Source organism: Rattus rattus, chromosome 8, assembly GCF_011064425.1.
Source record: "Rattus rattus isolate New Zealand chromosome 8, Rrattus_CSIRO_v1, whole genome shotgun sequence".
Lineage (NCBI taxonomy): Eukaryota > Metazoa > Chordata > Mammalia > Rodentia > Muridae > Rattus > Rattus rattus.
In genome coordinates, this window is record NC_046161.1 from 33,496,838 (window position 1) to 33,518,926 (window position 22,089).

Sequence of the window (22,089 nt, forward strand, 5' to 3'; positions counted from 1 at the left end):
AAGAGAACACAAATGCCAGCCCAGGTTACTGTATCCTGCAAAACTCTCAATCAACATAGATGGAGAAACCAAGATATTCCATGACAAAACCAAATTTACACAATATCTTTCTACAAATCCAGCACTACAAAGGATAATAAATGGTAAAGCCCAACATAAGGAGGCAAGCTATACCCTAGAAGAAGCAAGAAACTAATCGCCTTGGCAACAAAACAAAGAGAAGAAAAGCACACAAACATAACCTCACATCCAAATATGAATACAACCGGAAGCAATAATCACTATTCCTTAATATCTCTCAACATCAATGGCCTCAACTCCCCAATAAAAAGACATAGATTAACAAACTGGATACGCAACGAGGACCCTGCATTCTGCTGCCTACAGGAAACACACCTCAGAGACAAAGACAGACACTACCTCAGAGTGAAAGGCTGGAAAACAACTTTCCAAGCAAATGGTCAGAAGAAGCAAGCTGGAGTAGCCATTCTAATATCAGATAAAATCAATTTTCAACTAAAAGTCATCAAAAAGATAAGGAAGGACACTTCATATTCATCAAAGGAAAAATCCACCAAGATGAACTCTCAATCCTAAATATCTATGCCCCAAATACAAGGGCACCTACATAAAAAAAGAAACCTTACTAAAGCTCAAAACACACATTGCACCTCACACAATAATAGTAGGAGATTTCAACACCCTAATCTCATCAATGGACAGATCATGGAAACAGAAATTAAACAGAGACGTGACAGACTAAGAGAAGTCATGAGCCAAATGGACTTAACGGATATTTATAGAACGTTCTACCCCAAAGCAAAAGGATATACGTTCTTCTCAGCTCCTCATGGTACTTTCTCCAAAATTGACCATATAATTGGTCAAAAAACGGGCCTCAACAGGTACAGAAAGATAGAAATAATCCCATGCGTGCTATCGGACCACCACGGCCTAAAACTGGTCTTCAATAACAATAAGGGAAGAACGCCCACATATACATGGAAGTTGAACAATGCTCTACTCAATGATAACCTGGTCAAGGAAGAAATAAAGAAAGAAATTAAAGACTTTTTAGAATTTAATGAAAATGAAGATACAACATACCCAAACTTATGGGACACAATGAAAGCTGCGCTAAGAGGAAAACTCATAGCGCTGAGTGCCTGCAGAAGGAAACAGGAAAAAGCATATGTCAGCAGCTTGACAGCACACCTAAAAGCTCTAGAACAAAAAGAAGCAAATACACCCAGGAGGAGTAGAAGGCAGGAAATAATCAAACTCAGAGCCGAAATCAACCAAGTAGAAACAAAAAGGACCATAGAAAGAATCAACAGAACCAAAAGTTGGTTCTTTGAGAAAATCAACAAGATAGATAAACCCTTGGCCAGACTAACGAGAGGACACAGAGAGTGTGTCCAAATTAACAAAATCAGAAATGAAAAGGGAGACATAACTACAGATTCAGAGGAAATTCAAAAAATCATCAGATCTTACTATAAAAGCCTATATTCAACAAAACTTGACAATCTGCAGGAAATGGACAATTTCCTAGACAGATACCAGGTACCGAAGTTAAATCAGGAACAGATAAACCAGTTAAACAACCCCATAACTCCTAAGGAAATAGAAGAAGTCATTAAAGGTCTCCCAACCAAAAAGAGCCCAGGTCCAGACGGGTTTAGTGCAGAATTCTATCAGACCTTCATAGAAGACCTCGTACCAATATTATCCAAACTATTCCACAAAATTGAAACAGATGGAGCACTACCGAATTCCTTCTATGAAGCCACAATTACTCTTATACCTAAACCACACAAAGACCCAACAAAGAAAGAGAACTTCAGACCAATTTCCCTTATGAATATCGACGCAAAAATACTCAATAAAATTCTGGCAAACCGAATCCAAGAGTACATCAAAACAATCATCCACCATGATCAAGTAGGCTTCATCCCAGGCATGCAGGGATGGTTCAATATCTGGAAAACCATCAACGTGATCCATTATATAAACAAACTGAAAGAACAAAACCACATGATCATTTCATTAGATGCTGAGAAAGCATTTGACAAAATTCAACACCCTTCATGATAAAAAGTCCTGGAAAGAATAGGAATTCAAGGCCCATACCTAAACATAGTAAAAGCCGCCCTTACAGCAAAACCAGTGGCTAACATTAAACTAAATGGAGAGAAACTTGAAGCAATCCCACTAAAATCAGGGACTAGACAAGGCTGCCCACTCTCTCCCTACTTATTCAATATAGTTCTTGAAGTTCTAGCCAGAGCAATAAGACAACAAAAAGGAGGTCAAGGGATACAGATCGAAAAGAAGAAGTCAAAATATCACTATTTGCAGATGATATGATAGTATATTTAAGTGATCCCAAAAAATTCCACCAGAGAACTACTAAAGCTGATAAACAACTTCAGCAAAGTGGCTGGGTATAAAATTAACTCAAATAAATCAGTAGCCTTCCTCTACACAAAAAGAGAAACAGGCCGAGAAAGAAATTAGGGAAATGACACCCTTCATAATAGACCCAAATAATATAAAGTACCTCGGTGTGACTTTAACCAAGCAAGGGAAAGATCTGTACAATAAGAACTTCAAGACTCTGAAGAAAGAAATGGAAGAAGATCTCAGAAGATGGAAAGATCTCCCATGCTCATGGATTGGCAGGATTAATATAGTAAAATGGCCATTCTACCAAAAAGCGATCTACAGATTCAATGCAATCCCCATCAAAATACCAATCCAATTCTTCAAAGAGTTAGACAGAACAATTTGCAAATTCATCTGGAATAACAAAAAACCCAGGATAGCTAAACTATCCTCAACAATAAAAGGACTTCAGGGGAATCACTATCCCAGATCTCAAGCAGTATTACAGAGCAATAGTGATAAAAACTGCATGGTATTGGTACAGAGACAGACAGATAGACCAATGGAACAGAATTGAAGACCCAGAAATGAACCCACACACCTATGGGCACTTGATTTTTGACAAAGGAGCCAAAACCATCCAATGGAAAAAAGATAGCATTTTCAGCAAATGGTGCTGGTTCAACTGGAGGTCAACATGTAGAAGAATGCAGATCATCCATGCTTATCACCCTGTACAAAGCTTAAGTCCAAGTGGATCAAGGACCTCCACATCAAACCAGATACACTCAAACTAATAGAAGAAAAATTAGGGAAGCATTTGGAACACATGGGCACTGGAAAAAATTTCCTGAACAAAACACCCATGGCTTATGCTCTAAGATCAAGAATCGACAAATGGGATCTCATAAAACTGCAAAGCTTCTGTAAGGCAAAGGACACTGTGGTTAGGACAAAACGGCAACCAACAGATTGGGAAAAGATCTTTACCAATCCTACAACAGATAGAGGGCTTATATCCAAAATATACAAAGAACTGAAGAAGTTAGACAGCAGGGGAGGCAACAACCCTATTAAAAAAATGGGGTTCAGAGCTAAACAGAGAATTCACAGCTGAGGAATGCCGAATGGCTGAGAAACACCTAAAGAAATGTTCAACATCGTTAGTCATAAGGAAATGCAAATCAAAACAACCCTGAGATTTCACCTCACACCAGTGAGAATGGCTAAGATCAAAACTCAGGTGACAGCAAATGCTGGCGAGGATGTGGAGAAAAGGGAACACTCCTCCATTGTTGGTGGGGTTGCAGACTGCTACAACCATTCTGGAAATCTGTCTGGAGGTTCCTCAGAAAATTGGACATTGAACTGCCTGAGGATCCAGCTATACCTCTCCTGGGCATATACCCAAAAGATGCCCCAACATATAAAAAAGACACGTGCTCCACTATGTTCATCGCAGCCTTATTTATAATAGCCAGAAGCTGGAAAAGAACCCAGATGCCCTTCAACAGAGGAATGGATACAGAAAATGTGGTACATCTACACAATGGAATATTACTCAGCTATCAAAAACAATGACTTTGTGAAATTCTGTAGGCAAATGGTTGAACTGGAAACTATCATCCTGAGTGAGCTAACCCAAGCACAGAAAGACATACATGGTATGTACTCATTGATAAGTGGCTATTAGCCCAAATGCTTGAATTACCCTAGATGCCTAGAACAAATGAAACTCAAGACGGATGATCAAAATGTGAATGCAGATCGCTCATGAGAGACACAGCCAGAATACAGCAAATACAGAGGCGTATGCCAGCAGGAAACCACTGAACTGAGAACAGGACCCCTGTTGATGGAATCAGAGAAAGAACTGGAAGAGCTTGAAGGAGCTCGAGACCCCATATGTACAGCAATGCCAACCAACCAGAGTTTCCAGGGACTAAGCCACTACCCAAAGACTATACATGGACTGACCCTGGACTCTGACCTTGTAGGTTGCAAATGAATATCCTAGTAAGAGCACCAGTGGAAGGGAAGCCCTGGGTCCTGCTAAGACTGAACCCCTAGTGAACTAGACTGTTGGGAGAGGGCAGCAATGGGGGAGGGGTGGGAGGAACACCCCAAAAGGAAGGGGAGGGGGGGGGGGGATGTTTGCCCGGAAACCGGGAAAGGGAATAACATTCAAATGTATATAAGAAATACTCAAGTTAATAATAAAAAAAAAAAAAAAGATAATTAGTGGCACAAGAGTCTACAAGAAAAAATAAATGTAGAATATATATCCAAGAAACCACTCTTGCTCTAATACAGTCAGATTAGAACGTTGGCAAAAATAAATAAATATTTATAACTATTAATAGCAGTAATAATTGTGAAAGCTTTGGTTCCTTCCTTCCTCCTTTCCTTCCTTTCCTCCTCTTCCTCCTCCTCCTCCTCCTCCTCCTCTTCTTCCTCCTCTTCTTCCTCCTCCTCCTCCTTCCCCCCCCCCTCTCTTGAGACAGGGTCTATATAAACCAGCTATGTAAATCACAGCTCAAGTGCTGTGATTAAAGATGTATGCCACCATGCCCAGCTTTTGATTTTCTTTATGCAACAAAATTCCTGAAGTAAACTAAGGGAGGCTTTAAAGACTTGTGTGGCCTTAGTCTCAGAGATCTGAGCCTAAGGTCACATGAATGTGTTGTTCTTGGGACCATGTTATAGGATTATGTAAGATAGATCATAATGGCAGGAGCATGCAGTAGAGCAGAATGATACATTTCATATGGACAGGAATGAGTGAGACAGGCAAAGGCCAGGAAAAAGGTACATTCTTCCAAGACACATGCCTAGTGAAGATCTTCTACACTAGTCTCCACCTCCTAGAGTCCATTTATGAAGTCGGTACCTTTATGATCCAATCACTTCCCAATAGCACCACCATCTGGAGACCAAGCCTTCAAATGAGCCTTTGTGGATACTTTAAATCTAAACTATAACAGACAGAAAGAACAGATAAAAGGCCTCGTCCCTCAGGTCCTGCAGACTATACAAATGACAACATTGAAGAAGCTATGACGGTACATCCTAGGCCAATCTTGCAGGCCCAAACTAAAAATGGCAAAGAGCAGTCATTCAGCAGAAGCCACAGCCCACATCTACTTCCTATCATTTTGACTCCTTTAAAGAGACCAAGAGGAAATTTGTTGATCTTTTTCAGGCACCCTAACACTACTAGTCACCTAGAGCCTTTTATTCTAAAATAATTCATAAAACCACAAATAGAAACAATGTAGAGGGTAGTAGAATTTTAGTAGAAATGCGTAAGATCACAGCCTTGTGATATTTCTTTTAACACTAGCGATCTTAGTTCAGTATCCTCAAACTTGACCAATGCTACCCTAAAAAGTTCTGGCACAAGCTTTAAGATAAACTTTACAACAATGTGGTTTTTGATCAGACTCCCTGCTTAGTAAGACATCTCCAGCAGCATATATACTCTGTGGTCTGCCCTACCTGTCGCCTGCTGCACGTGTCTCTCCGTTGTCTGGGTGGAAGACATTCATGGCCACTGAGATACAAATCCTCTTGCCACCTTTCAGCTGTCCTAACAGATGGCTGCTGGCTCTGAAAACACACATCAAATTGTGTAAATGGGGACATAATAGTGAAAATACTAAGGCTTCTGTCATAGCCCCAGGTAATCTAAATAAGCCAGAATGCTCTGATCTGTTATATACCATAAAAGTAGAGATATTTCTTGTCACTATCAATCTTGGCACCATCTGTAAAACAATCGTAAATTTTACCTATGAGACAAGGATCACATCAGTATCTATCTCCCAGGTTATTTTAAGGATTCAGTAAGATAATGAATACAACGCTCTAAAACCGTTTGGCCTATTGTTAATGCTTCATGAAAGTTGCTATCATTTTTAAGATGTGGTTAATGAGGATAGTGGTTTTTCCCAGTGCTTACACCACCTGTACTAAACACCACTCTCCCTGCTTTCTGGCAGAGGGTGAGTCCTGGATCTCATATAATCCATAGTACTCTTTTGCCATCTTCCACCTATCATATGCAATGCCGGCTCATAGCTCCTGTACTGTAAGACAATATAAATATCAATATAAATCACCAAACACGAGGATGACATCTACAGCAGTGATTAAAGCTTATGATGAGGACTGTAGTAGTGTTAATCGATCAGAATGGCAAACAGAACAAAAGGCAGCCTGTTTCTGTTCTTTGCTCATTATTATTGACCTTAACAGTGTACACTGAAGCAATTATTGCAGTGCCTGTCAAGTCTGCAGCCCAGATCTAAGCACTCTGCTCTTTGCAGAACGCTCTTCTCTACTCCATCTCTACTCATTCTCCCGCACAGGTTAGGTCTCAAATACTGTGTGAAACATGAGTACAGTCTTCCAAAGCAGCACCTTGTACAATCTTCCATTTCTCTCCAGATAAAGTCTGTCCGATACACTTGATCAAAAGGAACTACAAAGTGTCTCAACAGAAATGAGCTCATTATACTACAAGAGAAAATCCGAGACTAATGACAGAAAAGAGGATGTGTGTTGTATGTGTGTCTGTGTCTCACAAAAGTTTCCAAACTCACCATGAAGTAGGAACAAACTAATGTAATGAATCCTTCATGGCGCCCTTACTAGCAACCTTTATTTTTTCATCTATGACTTTTCCAACTTTTTTTAAAATTTATTTTCTATGTGTTTTTCATGTGTAAGCTTTGCCTGTGTATATGACTGCACAGTACACATGTGCCTGGTGCCTGCAGAAGTCAGAGGGGACACTGGATTCTCTGGAACTGGAGCTATAGGAGGTTGTGAGCCAGTGTGAGTGCTGGGAACTAAACTTGATTCCTCTGGAAGACAGCCAATGCTCTAAACCCACTGAGTCATCTCTCCAGTATCTTCTCCAACATTTTTTAGGAGTATTTTAAAGCAAACACAGATTGTTTTAGCACATTTCAAAATACCTATACATTTTCCTCTTAGCCTTAAGTCTATGTATTCCACATAAAAGCTAGCTTGATAAATCTTGACTGAAGTAATGGTGTTTTTTCTTTCTCAGAGGTTATATGGCCCTCATTCTATAGATTCTCTCTACCTGTTCTCTAAGGAAGACTTGGTTCTGAATATGAGGTGGAGCATAATGAGGACACTCAAGAGGCAACTCCTTACCTCACCCCTTATAAAAGTTGATGGTTGCTTGAGAAATATGTCCTAAAAGATAACAAAGACAATAACAATGGCAATAATAACATAACAAGAATCATCCTGCATGGAGTAATAAGCTAGTCAAGATCTTGCATGATTGTAAAATTGCTTCAGTGAGAACTCCATGGAAATCTTGATGTCTAGAACCAGTGACAATGCTACACTCTTAATCTAACCCTTTCCATTTTAATTCTTAATCCTAAACCACACATAAGAGACCACAAACTCACCAAACCTTAAAACAGCTTAAGGTCAGCTACTACTTTTCATGCTCTTCATGTCAGGGCAATGAGTTTGTGAGAACACTATGGGAGCCAGTAACAGAGAATAATCCTGGTAAATTAAAACAGTTTAACTGCCTTTTGAGTGGGAGAATTTATTTGACTTACCTGGTTTACTAAATAAAACAGAGTCATATTACCACTAGGTGCAAGATAGAACAGAAAAAGAACTGAATTCTTGAGGGTTCACACCCTATGTGCATCCTTCTTAAAGCAGAGTGCCATTCTAGTAGAACTTAGAACTCCATTCCCACTAATGTCATGCTGCCCTACTTTGTCTCTGATAAAGTCTTAGACTTGTGGTTTGGGAGGTAGATACTGGTAACTCGCCAGAAAAAAAATTTCTCTCCCTTTCCCATCTGTTATATCAAAGAATGGCTCCTTAAAGTTTACCTCCTAAAAGAAAAAAAAAAAACACATTGTGTAGCAGAATAATATGACAGAAATGATATTTAGGACAGGTGAAAACCTCAAGGTAATTTTTAAACTCAGAGTAATATGAAATATAATGGCAGGTAGCCTTTTTTTTGTCAGTTCTAAAGTTCAGCTGAGAGTCCTGGAAGATCCAAGTTAAACCCCAAGCAGTTAAGTTTCTGCTAGTCTTTGTCCTTTTTCTGCTCTACCTTGCTGCTGATGGAGACCTGTTAGCACCCACAGAGATCTTGACAGACATCAGAGCAAGTGCTTCACTCCCTGTCTATCTCTCAGAACTGATTCTGGCTTCTCCATGTTTGCTTTAAAAAGAGCAAATACAATGTGCTGGTTGCTGAGTTAAGAATGACAGGTTAGCTTAGACTGTCGGCCTGGGTGAGAATTTGGCCAAGTGCTGTTCTCCACACGTCTCCTCCTTCCTTCACCTCTAAATGATCTCTCGCTGAAAACTGACCTGGAACCTGTGTTGAAAGATATAACTGGGTACTTGTGGGACATGCCTCTTTCCAACTTCCAGCTGCCAAAACAGATGATGGCTGCCAGAAATCTTTATCCTAATAAAGAATTATATTGTTATACATAAATCTCCCAGATAGATGAAATATATTGCTGACATTACTGTTAACATTTTGTAAGAACCCCAGAGTTTTGGAAAGAATCAGTCAGGAAACTGCCATTTGCAGTAGGTATCTCTACACCAGCTGCAGAGGGATCCTTGCAGATCCTGCTGCAAACTGAGAGTCACATGGGTCGTGTTCCCTTCCTACTGCTCTGTCTTACCTGACTTTGCAGTGGAAGATTCTGCTCCTGATAACTGTGTAGATAGTTCTGGGCTTTGGAAAGAACATCATGATCCTGACATTTAGGAAGAACATGCGGATCTCTTCGGTCCTGATATATAGGTAAAATATACTGATGTCTGGGCAGGGGAAACTGGTCTTCAGGTGGGAGATCCTGCTTCTGACATTTGAGTGGATGATTCTGTTCTTTGGGTAAAGCAAGTTGGTTTGTAGGTAGAAATTCCTGGGCTACAGGTAGAAAATGCTGGTCCCGGTATTTAGGTAAAACATTCTGGTAATGAGGGAAAACACAGTGATCTTTGGGTAAAGAACCCTGGTATTGACAATTGAGCAGAAAATCTTGGTCTCTGGATAGAAAGGCCTGGTGTGAGGGTAGAGAATCCTGGGCTTCCAACTCAGTATCCCCGTCTAGCTCAACAGTCTGGACTTTAAGAGTGTCCTGAATTTCCGTCTTCACAGCCTGGCCGTCTGGTTCTATGGTCTGAAACTCCATTCCAGCGGCCTGGGTGTCGGGCTCACCACCTGGCTCTTTAGGTTCAATTCTTGAAGCTTTAGGCTCAACAGCCTGGACATCTATCATATCACTCTGAGATTCTGGAAGGCAGCTTTTAACTTCTACAAAATAACCCTGGGCTTCTGGAAGAACAGGCTGAAGACTATGAGGATACAATTGCTTTCCTTCATCTTCCTTTATTACAACAGATAATGGATTTTTGAATTTTACTTTCTAAAAGGAAATATAAACAAAAACAGAGACTGTTAGATGGTAAGAAAAATCTAGATGTTTTTCCCTATGAGTCCTAAAATAATATTAAATGATATCATAATCAAACAAAACTAGAATAAAAGATGAACTTCAAAATAGCCCGAGTCAATATAAATCCTTCATCAAAGTCAAACTTTTTAAAGAACACTTTTTTGCATTACTGGTGACTGAATTGAGACTTCATGCATAAAAGACAAACATTCTACCACTGGGCTACATACTCAGTCCTGCTTTTAGTTTTGGGATAAGTTCTCACAAAATTGTTTAGGTTGGTCTTGAACTCGCTCTGAATCCAAGGCTGATTTGGAACTTGTAATCCTTCTGCTTCAGTCTCCCAAGCAGCTAAGACTGGAGATTGTAGCCCTTAGAGCTTTGGTTTATTTTATTGCCTTACCTGAACTTTGCTGAGAGCCTTTTCTTTGTCTTCAGAAAGGAGATCCTGCTGGCAGCTCTCAAACAAATTGTCTCTCTCCTCACTTACCGCAACAGATGAAATTTTCCCACAGCCAAGGTCCTAAAGAAAAAGCAAAAACAATTAAAACAAGAAAGAAAAAAAACAAAACAAACAAAAACCCCAAAACCACCAGTGTAGCTATTACAAGTAGAAACCATATATTTGCAACAAAATCTTAAGACTTTAGATACTGCAAACAAGTCTAACAGAAGAATGCATTCAAATAGCATTAAGTGTTTATAAAGTACAAGGCTGTACACTTTAAACCATAAAACATAATTAAAGATCTAAATACATGAAGAGCTATCCCACATTCATAGTGTGAAACAATACTGTTCTTTGGCAATATTACAGAATTTGGAGGACAATCTGTCATCCCAGAACTTGAAGGTAACAACATGAATTCATGAGTGAAGAGCAGCCTAGGAAATATCCTCAAACCTTATTGAATATACACACAAAGATAGACACACACAAGTGCGCGTGCACATACACACAAGCACATACACAAGCACACTCGCGCACACACACACACACAAGCACACTCACGCGTACACACACACATACACACAGACATACACACACACGCACACACACACATACACACACAAGCACACTCGCGCGCGCGCACACACATACATACACACAAGTACACGCGCACGTGCACACACACACACCCCAACCATGGCTATATTCCCAACGTTGAAGATTACAGGTTGATCTACGAACTCAAGAATCCCTATCAAAATGCCAGCTGGCTTAAAGAAAAAAAGCAAGACAGAAAAAGCCAGTAGAATTAACAAGCAAATCATACAGGCACACAGAATATTAGAAAGATGAGGGGTAAGAAACAAACCCACACGTTTATAGTGAACTGACACCTGACCAGGGTGCCAGGACAATACAATGGGAAAAGAATAACTCTAACTCTAGCATTAAGACAACTGGGTATCAAATGAAAAAAGAATGAAGTGAACAACGTCTTCTGTTCTCTTATGAACATCACCTCAAGGTGAATGCAGACCTCCAGGCAAGAGCCAAAAGTTTAATGTACTTGGAAGAGCTAGGAATCAAATGATAACAGGTAACCAATGGGTAGGAGACACAACACAAAAAGTTCAAACTACAAAGGACAGCAATAAATAAATAGACCACTCCAAAACTAAAGTGTGCAGCCTGTAAATGATGCTACTAATAAAGTGAAATGATAGTATACAGAAAGGGGGGAGGTCACATGCCTACTTTCCAGCAGACTAATATTCATACACAGAAGGACCATTTAAATCTTTCCAATAAAAAATAAGATCCAATTAAAATTTTTCAATAGACATTTTCTTCACAAGAGATACAAATTGGCAATAAGTATCCATCTCTCCATTTCCCTACCTGATTTTCTATAAAGTTCTGGTAATACATTGTAGTTAAGGGCCCACATGGACCTCATGGTGGGGGAGAGGGTTCCTCTCCTGTTTATTTATTTGTCTTGATATATGCTGGTTTTCTAAAAAAGGGCTTTCGGGGTGGGGTGTGTGTGTGTGAACAAGCCAATCTATATATAAATGGTCTTGAGAAAGCAATGACTTCATGATACACAATCTTTATGAATGACCTAGAATAAACAACAGCTTTGAATAAAGGGAAATTATTATTTGTACTACAAACATACAAATAAATCACACGTCAACATGTGGATTAAAATATACTGGAAGAATATATAAACTTTAGAAATGACAACCTGCAGCTTTTCTAGCTGCTAACAGCTACAGAAGACCATAATTTCAGTCTTGGCAATCTGACAGCGGCCAAGCAAGAACATGTTGTACTTGTATCTCAAATTTTGAATGACAATGGCAAATAGATTTCACTAAAGTCTAATAAGAGAATGACTGCAGAATTTAACAGGGTTACAATGTAGTTCTTTTTGATTGGTAGTTTCTGCTTCACCTATACAGGAAGGCAGAACATAGCTCAGATATAAACAAAAGTGTAAGTGTAAGAAAGGTTTCACTAATTTCACAGACCATTCCCAGTTATATGGAGTAGATCTATCTCTATTCTGTAGTCTGAAAAAGAACATGACATTCTCTGGAAAGAAACACACAGCCTGAACTCATCATCATCATCGTCATAATAATAAGTTACACTCATATGGCACCTCTGACGTATGAAACTGGTTTGTACAAGGATGTTATCTTTGGATTAATTTTCTCTTCTACAGGATTAATTATGTGAACAGTATTTTCTCTGGAAAAACACGAACTGAAATGTCTGAATATATTCCAAACAATGTAAGATACCAGTCTCTAGGAACTAACAACACCTTTTTCCTAGCATATTAGAAAGTGTCCAATCCTTTTTCTAATGGTACCTGCCAGTGACTCTTAACAGTCTGAATCCATGGCAGGTTTAAGAAGAAACAAAGCATAAAATAAAAGGTATTTCAAAGTTACAACAGAATACTGGGAAAAAAGCTATCATAAGACTACATCTAGGATGGGCTACCATGTGTGAACATATAGATGCCTATTTGCTTTTTAAATTTAATTTTTAAACTTTTAATTAATACTGAAAAGGAAGATATTCATAGTTTAGTACCCCAACAATTACAAATTTAGAAACAAATGTCTCTGAAAGCCATGTTGCAACACTTAAAGAAAAACTCACCTATGTGGTGGGGATCCCACAGGTCTATCACCTAATGAGTGGTGTTATATAGGTATTTAGTTTGTGAAAGTAGGCACTATGATTTTACAATAAGGAAATCAATTAGCAACACATTTCCCTGAGTGTACTGCTGTAGTTAAGCAGCACAGTGTGTGTGTCCATGCCATATGCCAAGTAGGCACTGAAACCGGGAAAGAGCTGAGAAACGTGATGGCAGAAGTGCACTAACAAGCCTACGTGGCTACTGCACTAGATGCTGCCACCCAAACACCAGATCAGTGAGCAAACACATGAAAGCATCAACTGAGCACCCATCAGTAAAACCTTAAATAAGTAGGACAGCCAAACAATGCCATTTTCTAAGTATAGGCCTAAATGTACTTATACTTTTAAGCCTGGATCTACACTTAGTTTCTAATTCTTCATTCTAAATTTAAATTCCTTTATTAAAATTAGTGCTCACACCAGGCAGTGGTGTTGCATACCTTTAACCCCAGCACTCGGGAGGCAGAGGCAGGAGGATCTTTGTGAGCTCAAGCCCAGCCTAATCTTCCAAGACAACCAAGGTTACATACAGAAACCCTGTCTATGGAAAACAAACAAAAATAGTATTTATTATTTCTTTACTAGAAAATAAAACATATATATTATGAAATAAAAAGACAGAAGGAAATAAAACCATCTATAATATTATATAAAAATATGAAGTCCTAGACTTGATTCTCAGCAAGTACAAGGGAGAAGAGGAAGAGCAGTACTAACTTCCGGTACCATTTCTATCCAAATGTTTGTCTATACACACAGCATTCTCTCCCTGTCTCATTTTTCCTTATCACACACAATTTCTCATTTCAGATCCGGGTTATTTACTTATTTATTAAATACTTCCATACTAGTACAGAAGTCCCCTGACAGAAATCTTTTTTTAATTAATTATTTATTTATGAGTGCACTGTCACTGTCTTCAGACACACCAGAAGAGGGCGTTGGATTCCATTACAGATGGTTGTGAGCCACCATGTGGTCGCTGGGAATTGAACTCAGGACCTCTGGAAGAGCAGTCAGTGCTCTTAACTGCTGAGCCACCTCTCCAGCTCCCCTCTGCCCCCCACCCCAGATCTCTGTTTTTATTTTCACCAACATAATGTCAACATTTGTTAAATAAACACATATACTTTTTTAAATTAACATTATAGAATAGGTAATTTTATATCCTACTTTTTTCACCTAAGTTTTCCCTAATCGTCACATACTATTCAAACATACGATATTTTTTAAAGAATGGCTATATTTAGATATGTCTTAACTTATTCAAGCATCCCCTATTAAGAGATATTAAAGATTACTTCCAATTATTTTGCATTTCTAAATTATGTTGATATAAAAATAACCTGTTAACTCTACTTTCACACATTTTTTAAAGCAGCATATTAGAAATTAGTATACCTCTTGGGTAGGAGAGCTGTTCTTTCCACCATTCAGAAACACTGATGTCTTTTTTTCACTCACAGTTTTAAAGGACGCCAGCTGGTGACGTGCCTGCTTCATAGTTTGACTAAGCTGCCAGGGAAAGGTGGAAAAAAGAAAACAAAAACAGGTTAAAGCCTGAATACCAAATGCACTGGGTGTTCCAACAGGAAATCAGGTCTCTATTATTAAAAGATGCCAGACTTAGGACAAGAGGATTACTTGCAAAGGAGCCTTTAATCTGCTGAAGTGCTTTATAATATTGCTGCCAATATTCTAAGATAAAACTTGGTAACTTTGTGACTTGACTTAAGGTTTACTAATCAAATCTATTTTTAAATAATATATACCTTTTATATATAAAATGCCAATATATAGATATACTTAGAAATTATTGAGCAAGTACATTCCTTACCTTTATTCACTGGGCATTACTGTTTTTATTACTGCTTCCTATAAAACTCCATATCTAGTTCCCTAAAACTCTTATTTCCTATTTACATGAATCTTTTCTCTACCCACCTCACTTGAAAACTAACACTAGCCTTTTCTCAGATTTCCTTTTCATCCAGAAAGCCTTCCTAAATATCCTAAATATCATTTCTTCTGTCACTGTGATGAAAATATCCTGACAAAGGCAACTTAGGGATTGAGGTGGGAGTGGGTAATTCCATGTTATAGTCCATCATTGTAGGGAAACCAAGGCAGGAAATTAAAAAAATGCTGGTCACATTATAACAATAGAAAGTGAGCATTCGCATACATGCTTACTTGATTCCTTGCTTGTAATCAATTTGATTTTTCCTTTCTCATTATAGTTCAGAACCCTTTGCCTAGGGAATGGTACTACCCTCAGTGGGCTGGATCTTTCCACATTAATGAACTTAATTGAAACACCCTCCACAGACATGTGCACAGGCCAACCCGATGCAGATATTTCCTCACTAAAACTCTCTCCCTAGGTATTCTAGATTGTGTCATGTTGACAATGAAGGCTAACCACCACATTAATGTAGAATGCATATGTATATAAAAGAACCAATTTGTTTTAATTATTCTAAGAAACAAATGATATGTGACCATCATATAGTTTTATATTTACTCCTTATTCTAGTGATTTTAGTGCAAAACTATTTATTTTCCAGTAGCACAACCTATTTTATCTCTCAAATCTTCAAATCACATTCACTTAGGAGAAAAAAACCTATATATCATTTTAGTTTAGTATAAGTAAGGCATCAGGTAAAGGACAAATATTTCCACACTAGTTAAAGGAATTATAGCAAGGCTAGGAATACTTCTAACCCACTCATTTAAACAGTGCTAATGGTATCAAGTCTTCCTCAAAGAAAACTGTGACTTACCAATATAGTAATTGATACTATATAATTTTTACCAATAATGAGCTAACGATAAAAACTAAAACCACTCTTACTATCAGACCTATGTTCTACAGTATATCTTTTCTTCTTAGTACTTGCTTCTAGAGAGCTACACCTCTAGCCAGATAAAAAAGTTTGAAACACTACTCTTTATTCTACCAAAAGGAAGACTTCTGGATCAAGTGCATGGTGGCTACAGAAATCAGGACAATCATTCACAATGCAAGCACGCATCCTGTGCAGTTGGAGTTAAACAACATAGAGTGAGACATGTGCTGCATTGTTTACTGTTAGGTAAAATAAGTTTCAATGACCCATTGGATCACTGAGCCAAGGATTCCAAACATCTGCTGCAGTCTGTTGTAAGGCGGTCTTCATTTCCCATCACTTACTAATTTCTTATAGAGTTTGAGTCATAAGCAGGTTTTCCAACTGGTCCACCAGCCAGAAAAAACACCATGTTCTGTTTTTCCTTCATTGCCCTAAACTCTTTGCCAAACTTCGACCTTGTGAAAGCCTTTTCAATGACAAGAATTTTAACAGTCTGAATACCGGCTATCCAAAAATACTAGATCTTGATCCCTGGAACTCTAAAGGACACTTTATAAGGCAAAAAGGGTCCTTGCAGATATGGTTAGGAACCCTGATATATGGAAACAATCTCATTTTATCCTCATGGGCACTAACTGCCATCACAAGTGTCCTTGTAAAAGAACAGCAGAAGGAGGTTTAGCAACGAGGAGATAGTGTGAAGGTGCAGACAAAGGCTGATAGACTGTAGCTACAAGAAAGGGCACGGCAGCAGATAGACACCAAAAGCTAGAAAATTAAGGGACAGAGTTTCTTCTAAAACCTATTGGTGCCTTGCCCTGCTGCTACCTTGATTAGGATCAAGTTTAGATGTACAGCATCTAGAACCATGAACAAATACATTTCTGATACTTTAAGCCATTTAAATTGGGTAATCTAGATGTATATAACACAAAACACAGAAAATAGCTATTACTAGTATAAAATTAATAATTAAAAGAAACTAGTGTAAAAGAACACTTGTATTGCAAGATAATGATGATTATACTGTGTGTACACTTATATGTATATGTTTAAAAGTATATTCAAAATACAAAATTTTAAAGTATCTTTTTTTATACAAAACTAGACACATAACTCATTCTTTTACCACCTGTTACTGACAAGTAACAGACTTGCACCAAATGACTAGCCAAGACTAAACTTACTTGATGCAGCTGACTATAGTGGCTCATGTCTGCAACCCCACCACTTGGGAGACTCTGGTAACAGGATTGCTGCAATCTCAAGGTTGTTGTACTCTCAAGGCCAGCCTCAGCTAAGTAGTAAATTGCAGGAAAGTCTCAGTTCTGTACTTAGAGTCTGCCTCGAGACAAACAGGTAGGGTCCTGAAATGGCTCGGCTGTTCTAAGAGCACATATTACTCTTCCAAAGGGCCTGAGTTCAGTCCCAGCACCCATGTGGGGAAACTGACAACTACCTTAACTTTAGCTCCAAAGGATCTGACCCCTTCTTCTGGCCCCCATGAGCCCTAATCCCCAATGCACCCATCAACATAAAATTAAACAGCAATTAAATTTTTTTTCTTAGAGGAGATGAAAAATCTAATACAGAAAACCTAGCAAATAAAAAAGAATTAATGTAACTCCAGATAAAAAAGTAATTGCAGTTCCCACCCAGCTAAGCTGTGCTCAGCCTCAATCTACACAAAATGATAATGTAGTAATAGTATAAAGAGAGGGAAGGGTAGAAAGGTGCATTTGTTATGGCACAAGGGAAAGAAGAGAGAGCCAAACCCTCACCTTTCCTAATGGGACATCAATAACACGCTCTAACATGTGCTTCTGTGTGTAACAGTTTCCTCTGAGATTGAAATAATTTGGTCCCCATCCTGCAGGGAAGTCTTTAAACAGGATGGAAACGACTCAAAATAGCTGAACTGACCAGATTCACTAGAGCTCTCCCAGTGTAGGCATAAAGTCTGAGCATCTACTCCTGACCGAGGCTAAGATGCGCAGACGAGAAAACTGAGCTGCCAGAGACTCAAGCAAGCTGAGCTGTGAAGGAGACTGACTCTCAGAGAAGAAAACCCACCAGACTCAGACCAGAGCAGCTGCCTGGAAGAGGTTTAATCCAACTGAGGCATCTGGGAAGGACACTCTCCAACCTGTGGAGTTGCCTGCAGGCTGTGTTGTGGTCTCCAGGCTCCCCCTGCGTGAACTGTCACCCATGCAGGGGTGGGCTTTGGTAATTCAAAGTTCTCCTTGAATCTTTCTGTTCTGTTAGTAACTCCTCACCTACACTTCTGTAGCTCACCCTAATAAAACACCAAATTGGACTTTGGCCATGTCTGTACTCAGTCTGTTGTGTGTCCCCTAACTTGGGTGAGTAGACCTACGTGTTGAATCTTCCCAGCTACAGGTTTCTACAGAACAGCTTATTATTTAGAAACATGAATGTTGCTACCAAAATTTAAAACTTAAAAAAAAAGAAATCAAATGGTTGCTTTTGAGGAGGGAGAAATGGGCAGAGTATTTCTGTTCTTAAAGTATAGATATTACACACACCTTACTCTTTTATTTGTGTACACAACTACACACACATACTATTTCAGACTTTAGGCATATCCTAGAGAACACAAGCCTAGATCTTCTTCCATCCAAATAAAAACATCAGTCAACAAAAGTCACTCACACTGACTCGTAAGAGACAGTGTCCTCTTTGTGATATAGGGGCCGCTTCTAGTGCCTTCTGAGGAAAGCAGGTATTTCACAAGCTCTCCTAAAAGTTGACAGCCTCCTCCCTGGCCTTAGCTGCTTGAAACAGAAGCTGAATAGCTGCGTATCAAGTAATACAGGTCTTGTACATGTAACAACGACAGAAAAATCCATCATGCTTAAAAAGTTTTACTCATCAGCAAAAAGACTTTAGCCTGATGAAATAAAAAATTATAGTATAGAAAAAACGTTGATTTAAATGTCAAAATCTAGGCCAGAATTATTATATTATAAAACAAATTTAAGACAGTCAGCAAGTATACAGGGTAAAATTTAACAATATTTATTGTATTTTTTCTTTAGCTCTTAATTTGATCATGTAATTCTGCCCATTGGAAAGACAAAATTTATACATAACTGAAATAAAACTATTTGCACTATGTAGGTCATGGATAGGGATTAATATTTATAAAATGCCACCCTACTTTGTTGCTATGGAACTCATTACCAATTTAAGATACGCACAATACTACCATAATAGCTATCCAAAGTTGAATTTATTTAAATATAATGTAGTACACTGGCAAATTATACTGATTTTTTTCTTTTAAGTAGGGGAGTGAGTTTGATGTACGGTCTCATGTAGTAAAGGCTGGCCTCATTGACTATGTAGGACCAGTGTGCAATTTCTTCAGTACCAACTGTGTATATTCTTGACGCAAACTCTTCTCTTGCTTGGGTTGCCCTGAATTACCTGAATGGTACCTGTGGTGGTTTGAATGAAAATGGTCCCCACAGACGAATGTATTTGAATGCTTGGTGCCAAGTTGATGGAATTGTTTGAGAAGGGTTAGGAGGTGTGGTCTTCTTGAAGAAGGCATGTCATTTGGGGTGGACTTTGAGGATTAAAAAACCTGACCCATTCCTAGATAGAACTCTCCTTTCTCCCTCTTCTACCCAACTCCCTACTGCTCCAGGATCATGCCTGCCTGCCTGCTAGTGCCATGCTCCCTACCATGATGGTCATGGACTCACCTTCTGAAACTGTAAATTGCTTGGTATCTTAGCACAGATATAGAAAACTGAGACAATACCTTACAAATAATTTAAAAACTATTTTATATTATTTAAGTATTTAAAGGGCTAGAGAGATGGCTAAATGACTAAGAGTGCTGGTTTCTCTTCCGGAGGACCTGAGTTAGTTCCAAGCACTCACATCAGATGGCTGGCTCACAACTGCCTTTAACTCTGGCTCTAGAGGCTCTGATGTCCTTTTCTGTCCTCCTTGAACCCACACACAGACACACATAACCAAAATAATAAAAAATAAATCTTAACTACAAAAGTAACTATTTCTAGGAAAGATAAAGAATAGAAATCTGGTGGTGTAATAAGGGAATAGAAACAACATAGGATGTAAAATAATGAAACTAAATCCATGACATTCCTGCACCAACATAAACAAAACTAAAAAATGGATCAAATGTAAGATCTTTATATGAGACCTGAAATTCAACTGTTAGAAGAAACCAAAGAAACACTTCAAGGTTTTTAAGAACTTTCTGAAAGCAGTCTAATAGCACAGAAAATATTTCTAACAATTAATTGACAAATGGTATTGCATGAGATTAAAAAACTTCTATACAGCGTAAGAAACCATCAGCTGCTGTCCCTTGCAGAACGAGAGAAGCCCGTTACTGGCTACTCATCTGACAGAGGATTGCTACCTGGAATCTATAAAGAACTGAAAAAGTTAAACACTAAAAGAGGGGAATCTTGTGCAAATAAATAAAAGGGCAAATGAACTGCAGACAGGTCTCAAAAGAAAAAATACGTATGGCGAGAATATTTTTTGAAATGCTCGAAAGCCTTAAGTACCAGGGAAATGCATATTTTAAAAAGGAAAAGCTGCTCTGAGAGTCCAGCTAATCCATTAGCATTGGGCAAAGGTGGAAGCGGAAGGACCGTTGTATATCTTTGGTAGAACGCAGACTGCAGCCACTATGGAAACATCCGTTGGAAACATCAAAAACTAAAAATACAACTAACAAGTGACCCAGCACTAGCATTTCTGTGAATACACCTAAAGGAACCTGAGTCAGAATATCACAGACAGCGCACAGCCAGTTTACTACTGCACTCTATGTAGAATAGCCAAGACAGAAGGCCTGCCTAAATGCCAACCAATGAATAAAGAAAACACATGATAGACACACAAATGGAATTGTATTCATCCATAAAAAGGGGTGAAATGTCATCTGCACGGGGCTGGAACTGGAGACCACCATGCTAAATGAAAGACTCATTCAAACGCATTACCACATTTTCTCTTATATACAAAATCTGTGTACACACAAAATCTGTGCATGCACATGTCAGGAGCACACACACACACACCATATGAAAGTAAAGGGGATTAAGAAAGAAGAAGAGGCAGAGGTCCTGAGTTCAATTCCAAGAAGGAAGAAGAGGTCTAAAAGGGAGAGAAGAGCAAGAAGATAATAAGGAAAGAACAAAATACCACATTTTCACTTCTAAAGAATCTAGTTTTAGAGCAAAAGCAGGGAGAGGGGAGGAGGCAGGCTAACAAAAGGAAGAAGGATAGAGAACAGAAAACAGTGGAAGAGGGCAATTAAGAGCAAGGTATAACAATATACATAAAGATTCATGATGACATTATTGTATATGCTACCTAAAAAGATATTTTAAAAAACCAAGATAGCAAAATATTCCGTGAGAAACAGAAAACTACAACAAACCATGATAGTCTGAAAAGAAACAGTGCTAAACTGCATGGTCTAAAGATAAATGTGTTATACGTAAGAGTGGAAGTACGGTAAGATGTTTTTAAGATGAAATCTAAATGAAATAAGCAAGAGACAGCACAGAATCCAAAGCTGTAATGATAAATATCAGAACTAACGAAAGGAGCTGTGCCACTTAAAACTTCCCCCGCTCTGTGCTCTAGTTCCTTAGTTTCTGTTCCTAATTATATTTGGCCATTCAACAGGTAAGGAATAGCAAGCATTAGTAGGAGGCTGGGTATTGAGACAAAGAGAAAAACTAGCCAAAACACATTTTTCAAATTTACTACAGTTAATTTATTATTACTACTGTGTGCATGTGTGTGCACACGTGCATGTGTGCGTGCATGTGCACCAATGCTTGAAGGGCTGAGGACAACTTGTGGGAGTTGGGTCTCTCCTTCCACCATATGGATCCCAGTTCCCAAACTCAGGTCATTAGGCCTGTGCCAAGCACCTTCCTGTTCAAACAAGTGTCCCTACCAAATCACAGCTGAAATACAGAGGCCAGAAGACAGTCTACAGAAGTTGGCTTTCTCCTCTCACTATGTGGGTCCTCGAGATTGAACTCAGACCACTAGGCTTAGCAGCGAGTGCTTTCCCACACTGAGCCACTGGCTCCTAAAAATGTTATTTATTTCATCTTTTAAAAATGTTTAGAATTATTTTATATGCTTGAGT

At 38.7% G+C, this 22,089-nt stretch overlaps 1 protein-coding gene across 1 annotated transcript in view; it reads right to left on the bottom strand.

Moving 5' to 3' along the window:
• The window catches only part of Ccdc15 (coiled-coil domain containing 15), a 73,935-nt gene that overhangs the window by 37,811 nt on the left and 14,035 nt on the right, over window positions 1–22,089 (bottom strand). The window contains 7 exon segments of the mRNA XM_032910912.1: window positions 5,887–5,997; window positions 7,502–7,575; window positions 7,578–7,617; window positions 8,223–8,288; window positions 9,105–9,851; window positions 10,285–10,404; window positions 14,455–14,568. Of these exon segments, the coding sequence (XP_032766803.1) occupies window positions 5,887–5,997; window positions 7,502–7,575; window positions 7,578–7,617; window positions 8,223–8,288; window positions 9,105–9,851; window positions 10,285–10,404; window positions 14,455–14,568 (1,272 nt within the window).